Source organism: Nelumbo nucifera, chromosome 7 (assembly GCF_055504915.1).
Source record: "Nelumbo nucifera cultivar China Antique chromosome 7, China Antique-T2T, whole genome shotgun sequence".
In the NCBI taxonomy this organism is placed as follows: domain Eukaryota; kingdom Viridiplantae; phylum Streptophyta; class Magnoliopsida; order Proteales; family Nelumbonaceae; genus Nelumbo; species Nelumbo nucifera.
Window position 1 is genome coordinate 27,955,227 of NC_142655.1, and position 12,555 is coordinate 27,967,781.

A 12,555-nucleotide genomic window follows, 5' to 3' on the forward strand; every position below is an offset into this window, starting at 1 on the left:
TGAATGGGGTGGTGTTGGACCCTTCAAAAAGGGATAGTAGAATTTGAACCTTATTCCTTTCCCGTGCTTTCTCCTATGTTTCTTTCTTTAAGTCCCTTGTGCAACCTACTAATAGCATTGTACAAACTTTTCCAATAAAGGAAGTATGGGGTGAGCCAATCCCTCCAAGGATTGGAGCTTTTTGTTGGGAAGCCTTCTTGGAAAGATGTAATACTTGTGACCTACTCCAAAGAAAAAGGCCTAATTGGTGCTTGTCTTCAAGTTGGTGCATCCTATACAAGGCTAATGGTGAAAGGTCCTACCACTTATTAATTTCTTGCCCTTTTCTTTTTGATATATGAGATTGGTTTCTTTGTTTGGTTGCAGGTGAATCCCTCCGCCAAATATACAAGGCTCGTTTGCTACTTCTTTCCTTAGATGGTCGAAGAAAAGGGGTAGGATTATGTGGAGTGTAAGGGCTGCCATATGTGGGACTTTATGGGAGGAAATGAACTCAAGGACCTTTTTCTGAAAAGGAAAGGAATAAAGAAAGTATCACTGAAGTAATAACAGTTAGGGCGGTGCAATGGCTAAAATCTTTGGACCTGTTTGCTGATGTCTGATGTCTCTACAGATATGCTGCTTAACAGTTGGATGGAGGTGGCAAACTCTGCACCTATTCCATCAATTGCATGTCCTCTATGGTCACCACCAGCCCCTGGTTTTATAAAGTTAAATTTTGATGGTAGCAGTGATGGAAATCCAGGGCCTTCAGGAGTAGGAGGTGTTTTCAGAGATGAGAATGGGAAGGTGGTTGCAATGTATTCAGGTCCCATTGGGGTTGGTGACTCTCTAAGAGCTGAGGTTTATGCTTTAATGGAAGGTTGAGCTGAATATCCAAAAACTAGTTGTTGAAGGAGACTCAAAGCTGGTTTTAATCTGGTTACAGGACAGTGGACTCTGGAGATATGCCAATGAGAGGAGGGAGGTTAAGTGGCTAACCAGGGGGTTGAAAGTTCAGATTCATTGGGTAAAGAAAGCTGCAAATGCTTTTGGAGATCCTTTGGCAAAGCAGCAGGTGGGAAGGGATCAAATGTTTTGGGCTATTTTGCAAGTCATTTTCTTCTTCTATTTGGGAGAATTAAGTCTCTTTATCACTCCCTGAAGTGTTGTAAGTAAGCTTTTCTTTTAATAAAATGAGTTTCTGTTATTGATAAAAAAAAAAAAAAAGTTCAGGCTTAACCCAAATCCAAACCAACCTCACCAAAGAAAATGAAAATACAAACCCAATGTGACCAGCCCTTCAAATAGTACATCTATACTCAATAAAAGCTAATTTTACAAATGTTTCAATGCTACACGTAAACAGGTTGGGTTTTGCTGCGTGCGGGGAGGGAGGGCACTCAACGTAAACCCAATTAAGGCTGACCCAGCCCTAACCTGATAGGGTTGGGTCAATGCAGATTTACCACTTAACCCAACCCATTGACATACCACACTAGAATTCTTGGCATTGCCTTCCATAGCATCATTTATGCTGGGAATAAGCATAGGAGTGACCAAATACCAGTAAAAGGGACAGTGTGATATGAAATCAGGTTTAGCATCCATCAGAAGGATATCAAGAAAGCATTATCCACTCTTCAAAATAAATCTAATAGTCATATCAATCATATAAATGAACTATCAAAAAAAAAAAAAAAACGAAAACTAAGATTTCATCAAGGACTGGAAATGACAGGAGATGTTTTGCATGACCAGAGATACACAAGAGGCCTGTTGAAGTTGCACAACAGACTTCTAAGTATACAGATTTAAGCAGGGCCCAACTGTAGTTGAAATTCCCTAACAAATGTTAACTGGCAATAATAGTCGGATGACAAAGATTATTATTTTTGGTGAATGCTCATGACATCATTGCTTTTCTTTTCAGAAGTTAAAAGTATATTTGTATTAACTGAAAAAAAAAATACAAAAGATTAAGGTCCCCTGTAAAAAGAGTTTCTGTACATCTTATCTACATTTAAGGACCTCCAAAAATGTCAACTATCAAAAAAAAATGAAGCAGATAATTCATCTTCTTTGAACAACCTACACCCAACTTCTTATCCCATCAAAGACCTGTTTTTCACTATCTCTACCGAATTTCCTTTTCTGATCAAAAACTCTTTGGTTCCTTTCCAACCATATTGCCTACAGGACTGCTAATGGGATGGCTGACCACAGAAGTCTGCCCCTCTTGTTCCTTGCCAAGAGCTTTGCTTTGATCAGCATCCCTCTGCTCCAAAGCTCAGATGTTGAAGATGATAAATTGATAACATAGCAAGGGCTGGACATAGAGATGTCAGGGGAGGATTAATAGGGTAACCAACTCCACCCTTATTTCATAGGGTATGCCCTTAATCAGGTTCTGGTTGTGGGAGTTCAACCAGGTTGATTTCAGGTTGTTAAATATTTCATTCCCAGATTGCCATGTCACATAGATTTCATATGTTTTTACCTTCTTTTCCTATTATTTGTCTATATATTTTCCTTTTAATAATATTTTCCATTTATTATCTTTTTATATTAACCTTTTCTCATGTCTTATCTCACACCGTCTTGCCCTGTTTCATGCCCTGATGCCACCCTGGCCCACTCTGTTTACAGGGAAGGGCAAGATTGGGTTGGTAAATGGTCAAGTTGAGTTGGTTTTAAGTCAAGTTCAGCCTATACCAAACCCAATCTGTGGGTCTACTTGGGTGCCTCCTATGACATTCAAAGCTATCTTGCTCCTTCTTAGCACTAAAACAGAGAAGATAACATGGAGATGTATCACTATTAAAGCCACTATGCTTTGGAGTACATGGAATGAAAAAAAAAATGATAGAATTTCCAAAAACAAGTAGCAAGAGATCAATATTAACATTGATACCATAGAACTTAGAGTAGCCCATTGGATCTGAAAAAGATGAATTGGGTTGATCTATGAATTCTATCCTAAGGGGCTGGCAGGTGGTAGCAAGATTTGCTCAACAAAGAAAGCATGCCATCCAAGAATCGTTTGCACTTTGCACAAGAAAAGTGGAGTGAGCAAATATAACTTTTCTGGTTGTGTTTTAGACAACCTTGGACCTTCTAGGGTAGGGGAGTTTTAGGTACACTATTTTAATGACCTTCTCCAGATTGATTGGAGAAGGCAATTCACTTGAACCAGAACTACTAGAATTTACACAACCTAGATCTGGCTTGTTATTCAGGCTGCAGAGGTTTGGTGATTGAAGGGGATGATCAAGTGGTGATTGATTGGCATGTTTCATTTCAGGAGATGTTTCATCCTACACCCAGTGATTTAAAAGGTGCGCCTAGGCGCACAGGCGAGGCGCATTTTGGGGTATGCGCCTCGCCCAGGTCCTAGGCACCTCTTTCAAAAGGCACGCGCCTGGTGTGCCTAAGCATGCACCTGATGCACCTCGCAGCTCAGCCCAGGCGTGCGCCTTTTTAAAATTTTGCGCTTTTTGCTGTTTTTTGAGTCTAACAGCCCAGTCCAGTCCGAGAACCCCCAATTTTGCACCTCAGCCCAGTCCGAGAACCCCCTATTTGCTTATGTTGTTCATTCATTCATTGCAATAAAATATCATCTTAAAACGCAATGAAAGTTGTAAAATCATTATTTTTTTTATGTGAGAAATAAGAATTTTAGACCCTAACATAGACTTGTTCGGGCTTGCCTTGAGGGGTGTGCTACAAAGGCGACTCATAGAATCAAGAACGCAATATGTTTTACATCACATTAACTACTTGAAGCAATGCAATTAAGGAAAAAAAGAGATTGCGGGTTTTACATGCTTGAAAATGCTTTATATGTTTGCTTTTATTTTTTAATTTTCATTTGAATACACTTTACATGTTATGTTTATGTATTTTAATTTTAGATAATAGGTTTTTTAAATCATTTATTTTAAAATTTAAGTTTATATTTTTATTAACATTATGTTTATTATTTTTTAATATTTTTGCATTTTTTTATTTTTTTAAGAATTTTCTGACTTTTTTTTATTTTTTAGCTTTTTTTTTGTAATTTTGTGCCTTTCTTAAAAAGGTGTGCGCCTCGCCTTGCACCTTGCGCCTCAAGCGCAAATTGGCCCTTGCGCTTTTTTTGCGCCTTGCGCTTTTAAAACACTACCTACACCTTTAGAAGTGGGAACATATTAAAGGATTCTCTTGAAGGGATGGGAGATCCATCATATGGATGGCCGAACCATGCAGGGTGGTTGGGCGAAATTTCAAAAATTTCTTTCTCCCATCCGGGAATCCTATTCCCTGATTTAGAAAAATTGCATTTTTCAAGGTTTGTTCTTGAAACAAACCGGACCAAATTTGAAACAAAGAATAGGGAGAGAAATACCTAATACGGAATCCACGCAAAAAGCTCCTCCCAATGTAGATGTTCACGCCCAAAGAGGTTACCAAATCTTTCATCCACTGAAGATGACACAGCTTAGGGTGAGGCAGGATCAATAAGGAGATTCTTCAGCAAGAACCCCAATTCTTCAACAAGAATCAAGCAGGGATGTGAGCACAGCTTCAAGATTGATTCTTCCAGCAAGAATCAATATCAAGATCCAATCTTGATCACTCCAAGAACTGGAGATCGAACAAGGTAGGGCGGCAAGAGCAAAAGGAGAGAGAACTGAATGCAAAAGACTGTGAAACTGTGTTACCTTTTTCTAGTTCGCCCTCCTCCTTTTATATAATCTTTAAAGAGTTAACCTCCTAATCTGATTAGGAGTTTCTTGATCCAAATCTTTATTTGGATCTAGACTCTTTAAGTGATAAGGCTTATCCCTTATCTTATCTGCAGATCAGGATTAGCTTCTCCTAATCCAATTAGAAGTTTCCTAATCCAAATCTTTATTTAGATCTGGACTCTTTAAGTGATAAGGCTTATCCCTTATCTTATCTACAGATCAGGATCAGCTTCTCCTAATCCAATTAGAAGTTTCCTAATCCAAATCTTTATTTGGATCTGGACTCTTTAAGTGGATAAGAGTTATCCTCCTATCCTTATCTGTTGATCCATACCCAGATTCACCCCCTATTTAATTAATCAAATTAAACCTAATTCGACTTGAGCTTTAGGCCCATTAAGCTTTCAAGATCATTTCCTTTTAAGTGTTGGCTAGCTTGGCTCTCTTTGTATGGCGTGGGACCCTATCATTGATCTCCACATAAACCACATGGGTTCAGCCTAACCTCTGTTACAAGGCCTGGCCGAATTCACTGCTAAGTACAGTGAACCCCTAAGTCTATCAGTATGGGCTCTTAATGGACCCAACATTTACACTAAATGGTCCTTGGGTCCAGCCATCTTATGAAGGCCCGAGGACTGTGGGCAGATGTGAGATTAGCCCATCAGGTAAAAACCCTAAATGGTCTTACACTTAACCTCTCAGCCCTTAATGATCATACACTGCCCGATAAGAGAGGACCTCTCCCTCGACTGCAAGGTACAATGTTGCACTCTCTGCTAACATGGATCCCATTAATTAAAACATTTTTGCAAACATTTTGTGAAACCATAATATATATGTATATCTCTATAAATATATTTTGCAAAAACAAATCTCAACAAGTTTGAAATCAACTGCCGGCAGTTTAGGTTTCCATAAGAGAGAATGCATTCCCCGATTATTCACTTTGTCCGACAAAGGGGTTGATCCTGCCATTATAATCACCCACTCAGGTGAATTCTCGGATTGCCCCAACATACCCAGGTTTTGACCCCCTCTAAGGATCTCACTGATTGGCATATCAAAGACAGCCCAATCCAACACCTAGTGCAATACCATAATCGAGTCTAGGGGTCAGGTGTAACTTTCCAGTTTTGCCCATCTATCTCCAAGGTCCAGGGCATAACTGGAAAATGGTCAAGTTCAGGATTTCAAGCAAACCCATACTACATGTGCTTCAGGTCTCACCCTGGCAGTTGAGACAAGCCACCTCAACCGACTTGGCAGCACATTAGTGTTAGCCTTGGCAGGATAAACCTTCCCAGGTCTATCCAATGGCTGTGAAGATTCTAAACTAACACGAGTCTCATAAGTGTCCAGTTTAAAGGTATTACACAGAAACACACCATATATAACACGAATCAATTATGTACTAATAGTCATTTACAATAAATGCACCAGTACATTAATCTGATTGGAGCTAAGGGCATACACTATCTAACATCTCTGATGTGTCCCAAATATGTAAACATGAACAACTAAGTGTAGTCAAAAGGGATTTGAAATCTATTTATATGAAAAACATTTCTCATAATGTTTTAGGTTGTAATGAAATGAACATGAATGTTTATCTCGCTCCTGTCTATGAACATTTCTACAAACTCAGACTTCTGAAGCAATCATGGTGAATCCAAATGGTAAATTAAGACATACCGGATAGGTCTATTGATGGATCATTATAGGAGTGCATAGCTGCTGCCCAACCTATATTAAAATATAAAAACATCATCAATTTGTTGTATATGTGTAAGATTAAAACTCTTGTAGTTAATTATTTTTTATCAATAACACCAAGCAAAGAGGATTTATTAATGTAAAAAAAAAAAAAAAGAAATCACAGCTAATTAGGAAAGCTAACTGCAGGTATAAGACAATCCTTACATAACAGCAACTGCTGATATAAACAAGAGTACATAAGCATGAAAAGTAATAGTACTTATCAGACCCTGTCTATGTGCACCAGCCATTGTGCTCCCCAAAGCTATGTTACAAGATATAGCATGGACATGGCTGGATACAGTATCAGATATGAAATTTACACTAAAAACTGAGGTACAATACAGCATCCTTGTATAGGTATTTGGGTAGTATAGCCCCAAAGTAAATTTTGTTTAACAATGGCTCTTGTGGTTATAAACTTGTAGCTACTATTACAAGGCTATTATATCTTTGAAAAAGTTAGGCTGAATCACCAAATATTGGTGATCCAGTTGAAGATGGCCTCTTAGATCAAATTATTGCCATGCATAGGTCTTCTAGCTGATTCGGATGTATATTTCCTTTTGGGCCTAGTGGGCCTAAGTTATTCTTCTCTTAAAGACTGTTTATGTACAACCCACCTAATGAAGGGCAATCTTGTACTTTCCCTTATTTTAAGTTTCATTTAAATTCTATCAAGGGCTGGACAGAAGTGAGCTGCCGCCCCATTTTCTTATTCTCTTCTCTTCTTGTCTTCTCTCATTTTCTCCTCTTCTCTTGTTCAAAATACTTCATAGTATCAGAGCAATAGGAGTTTCTTAATATTCGAATCTTCTTTTTCCCTTATTTTCTCTGCTTTTCTCGCTAGAACTTTATTCTACTGAAACCCCAACCTGCTCGCGAGTCACTAAGGAGCCTGCTTCTTATTCTTAGGGTTTCTTCCTTGGAGAGGAGACCAAGGGAACCCTAAGCAGCTTCAGTCATGCCCTATTAGGGTAAGAAGAAAGAGAGCAGTATGTGGACTGCTAGAGAGACCTGAGTTCCAGGTCTAGTGACTGTACAGCAGGAGAGGCATTGGTGGATGCTGGACAATGAAGTTCTACTCCAGGAGACCTACTAGGAGGTGAAGAAGCTCTTATGTTTTTTGAGTTCAAAGATATGGAGAAGTCTATTTGATGAAGCCATTGACAATATATCCATTAAATTTGTTCTCAAAGTGAAGACTATGGAGCTATTTTCACTTTTTATTTTGCATGATATCATGAGAAATTGGAAATAAGTGGCTGAATTGTATCAACTAGAGTAGTTCAAGTTACCCATTTGTCTCCTCCCATTCCAGGCTATACAAAGTTTAGTTTTGTTGGATGCATTCCAAGTGTTAGGCATTGGGGAAGTATACAAAAATGATGAAGGAAACAATTTAGACATATATTTGGGTCCTATGAGGATTGGAGATTTAACTAAGGCAGATATCAGGTAGTTGAAGGAGATCAAGAGTTGTAATTGGTTGGCTAATCAGATATCATGAGATTTCTTGGAAATACAGATATATGGTTAAAGAGATACAAAATTATATCAAGTGAGCTGAGAGCAAATGTGAATGGGTATTTCATTCTGCAATGGTTGGGAAGATGGATAAGTAAAGCAAAGGACTGAGGAATCAGATATATTGAGGTCAAGTGCAGTCAAGGGAGATGTAATTGAAACTATAAGGGAGTTAGCAGATGTTAACCACCTCCTGCAGGTGTAAGGTTGCAATATGTCAATTTCTATTACAGTAATAGAATGAACGACAGTAATTGTAAAAAAAATTATAGAAAATAAAAAAACTAAGTGTTACAATATACTGTCTGAAGAGTCACAGTAAGCATAAAGTAATACCAAACAGAACTATGGTTGTACATACGGTCATTCAGAAGCTGAGCAGCCTCACTACTACAACACCCACTTATGGATATTAACCCTGGGCGAAGGATCTCATTCAGATGATTGCTGCTACCTGCCTCCCCACGTTCTAAAATAGGGATGTTTCTTGAAGAAGATTGACTCTTATCTCCTTCGTTGGTGTAACTGCTGTTTGTTCTTTCAAATCGATCTGCTCCGTTGAAATAGAAATATTTAAACATCTAGAATTTGGCAGACCTGTATATGCATGAAATGGTATTTCCTCAAAGCAAAATGCAACAACAACATTCATGCTACCTCACCCAAACACCACACAATTAACGCATTCATTGTAAGATATGGAGCAACATATCCATGAATCACCTTCTGTATTGACTTTATATCCCAAAAGCAAATACAAAGATAAACTTAACACTTCAGAAAGGGGCCTTTTTTTCTAGGTTTTCTGGGAGTCCAAAACCAGAGTCCACATTGTAATGGATAGAAACATCCAGTTGGCCTGATTTTCCAGTAAGCGCATTTGTCAAGAACTGGAGTCCACATTGTATTGACTTTTGCAGGCATTTTTTTTATCATTCGTTTTGTAGGCATTTGTCAAGAACATGTTTTATACTGAATGACAGCAAATTTGTTTTTTCCTGACTGGCATGTTTGCATTCAAAATGGGAGCAAAGTTTGCTTCCAAAAAATGGATGCAAACTCTGTACTCAAGGTTGGTCAATATAAAAAAGGTAGATCTGGTCTTGGAACTTGTGTTTGTACCCATCACAATTAAATACATTTGGTAAGAATACAAAATTTATCAATGCAAAAACCAAACCAACTTTGCATTTTCATGAACCATACATATTTGCATTTGCACTGAACATATTTGTATTTCACTCTTGCCAAACGCAGCCTAAATGATGGTATGTCATCCTGAAGAGACTCTAAGAGGTCATTTGGAAAGCAGTCAATAATCTAGATTGTGTCAGAACAGGATTCTAGTGAGAATACAAGGTCATTTGTTCAAATGATAATGCCTATGCTGTAAGTCCATCCTGATCCGATTCTAGAATCCACCTGCATCTCAATTTTGGAATTTTGGGGCAGTGGATTTTGGCAGAAAAGTAAGAATCTCAACAAGCCAAATTGTATGGGATTTTTTTTACAAGTAACAGTGTCAACTTCATTAACCAATCAGGAAAAGTTTACAAAAAGAGAAAAACAGAAGTTACAGGCCATTTGGTTGTCAAGGAGACACCAAATTTACATAACTGATCCCCCCTGGAAGCAGCCCCCTAATAGAATTCATTCTATCCACCCCTGACTTGGCTACACTATCAGCTAATATATTTTCTGTATGATACAAGTGAAGATACATCCAACCTGAGTTTATGGCATTCCATTATATCGGATTTTGCAATCCTGATTCTAAAATCTGTTGAGTGATGCACTATATTTTCTGGTTTATGTAGAGTTTGAGTATGAATTTCTTGGGAGCTGAAATATTTTCTGTTTTCCTTGTTTATTTTAAGTTTATTATTATTGTTATAGGGAAGTACATAACCAGGGGTATAGTAGTCATTTTCCATTGTATTGTGAAGTGATATAGTATAAAGGGACTGTATCGCTCAGTCTTTTCTCCTCTCTCAAATCAGTCTCTCTTCGTTCACTTCTCTTTCTTCTCTTTTTTTTTTAATTTTCACTCTAATTTCTAGTTTTATAAACTAAAATATCTGCCAAGTTTGTGTCAGAGCACAAGATGCTTCTTGTATAGTTCTTCCTAATAAAACTCATGCAAATCTAGGATAAAAAATTTGCATGGGAATTAAAGAATCTGGTCAGATTATTATAGTTTGCCTGGTTTTAGATGCGTTTTTTTTTTTTTTTGATGAATTGGTTTTAGATGATTTTTGGAGAACTATTGGGTGAAATTAGCATTGCTGCCCAGGTGTTTTTGGATCATCTTGGATCACAGAAAAAAAGTGGGTTATTTTGTTTTAGGGGAGTTCAAGGGCCTTTGAAGTGCCTGGTTTTAGATGCGTTTTTTTTTTTTTTTTTTGATGAATTGGTTTTAGATGATTTTTGGAGAACTATTGAGTGAAATTAGCATTGCTGCCCGGGTGTTTTTGGATCATCTTGGATCACAGAAAAAAAGTGGGTTATTTTGTTTTAGGGGAGTTCAAGGGCCTTTGAAGTGAGTGCTTCCCTATTTCCACAGTTTCTACCAGTCCCTATAGAAGTGATCTCTCAAACACTGTGCAAAGGGTTGTAGTTTTCTCTTGGAAGTAAATCCCTATGGTTGATTTGTTATTCTATTTCAGTTTATTTGATAATCAAAGATTAATATAGACTCTTCTGGGAGTAGTGATTCCTATCATGTCTCAAAGTGATACTGAAGAGAGTTTGAATATCCAAGCTACTATTGTAAAGCTCAATGGAAATGATTATTTGGAGTGGGCATGGTCAGCTTGCATGTATATTGGTGGACATGGGAAACTAGGTTATCTCACAAGCTTTGAGGTAGAGTCAAAATCCTAAGATCTGAAGCATGGAAGGTGGGTGCAATGAAAACTAATGGTAATATCATGATAAGTATATTCTATGCAGCCACAACATCACCATCATCACCCATGCCTTTTCCCAACTATATGGGGTATTCTATGCAGCCACATCTGAGTAGAAATTTTCTATGGATGAAGACAACAGAACAAATGAAATTTGGGGTAGTTTTTCTAAGACATATACACAAGCATTAAATGTAGCTCATGCTTCCCAACTCATTACACATCATTCTCAGAAATCCAATTAAAAAGATACCAGCCCCTTTTAAAATAAAATGTCCCATGTTTAACAGAATGTTTTTAAAAGCAATATGTCAGCTTGACAGTGAATCTAATCTGATGAGCATAGACCAAATATAATGGCAGTCCTTTTTTACCCTTAATCTGTTCCAAAGTCATTTTCTTTCTTCTATCTCGTATGTTTAATTTCTCAAATGGCAAAGGTGTCGCAATGGTCATCTTTTTTTATCAATAACTGCACCATTTTGTTAATGATTAAAAGAGTACAAAAGAGCAAAGAAAGGAAAAGATAAGCTCTCTTAATTATCTCCCTAGAAAATATCAAGTTTACAACAAAACCCAAAAAAAATTTATCTCTTTCCACCCCTTGTTTTGCTAGTACATCAGCAAAAGAATTATCACTTCTTTTCACCAACTGTAGCCTTAGTGTCTTACTTCCATGCCCTATGTCACCCACTTAAATTTCCTTCTTTCATTAACATAGCACCACCAGCCATCTTCCTCATTTTGTAGCCAGCCTACCACCAGCTTTGAATCACCTTCAATAATCAACTTTCTAATATTCAGTTCCTTTACCCTTTGCACACCTTCCATCACAACCATGATCTTAGCCCTTAAAGAATCACCTACATCAATTGGGCCAGAATAAAAACCAATAATTTTCCTTCCTCATTTCGGAAAACTCCTCCAAAGCCTGAAGGATCAAGGTTTCCCTCACTACTTCCATCAAAATTCAGCTTAATGAAACCACAAGTTGGTAGAGACCAAATAGGGCTAATGACAGCCTTAAGAGAGGCTGAACCAGTGACTTCCACTTTCTAAGCAAATTATCAGTAGAGGTATCCTCAAAGATGTTCAAGGAGTTCACCCTATGGACCATTGTAATGGCAATAGCTTCTATGAGTGCTTCTCTGCTTCTCTCCTATTCTGAAAAAATGCTTAGATTCCTTTCTTTCTAAACTCTCCAACAAACAACAGCTCTTGTGCATCTCCATAAAATTCTTCCCCTTTTCTTCAGCCAACTAGTAGAAGTAGAAGCAAACAAGTTTGTACATTTGGTGGGAGATTCCACATGCACCCAAACAAATAGAGAAACCATTCCCAAATAGAAAATACAAAGGGGTAGGAGATTAACAAGTGATGGAAAGTCTCATCATTAGCCTTATAGAGAATGCACCAATGAGGACCAATTAAGTCTTTTTCTTTGGAGTAAGTCACAGGTGTTTATTCTTTCCAGGAGAGCTTCCCAGCAAAAATCTCCAATCCTGGGAGGAATAGGCTTACTCCAAACCTCCTTAACAAGAAAAGGCTTCCCAACAGTATCAAAGGATTAGATTAAAGCCTCAAAGAAAGAAGCACAAGCAAAGGAACCAAAAGAAGAGAGAATCCAGATACAGCTATCCAATTTAGAAGGA

General features: G+C 37.8%; 1 protein-coding gene across 3 annotated transcripts in view; it reads right to left on the bottom strand.

Moving 5' to 3' along the window:
- The window catches only part of LOC104593378 (uncharacterized), a 40,418-nt gene that overhangs the window by 20,038 nt on the left and 7,825 nt on the right, over positions 1-12,555 (bottom strand). For all 3 annotated transcript variants that reach the window (XM_010253153.3, XM_010253152.3, XM_010253154.3), the window contains 2 exons: positions 8,356-8,544; positions 6,405-6,455 (listed from right to left, as the gene is read on the bottom strand). In XM_010253153.3, the coding sequence (XP_010251455.1) occupies positions 6,405-6,455; positions 8,356-8,544 (240 nt within the window). The remainder of the gene's footprint in view (positions 1-6,404; positions 6,456-8,355; positions 8,545-12,555) is intronic.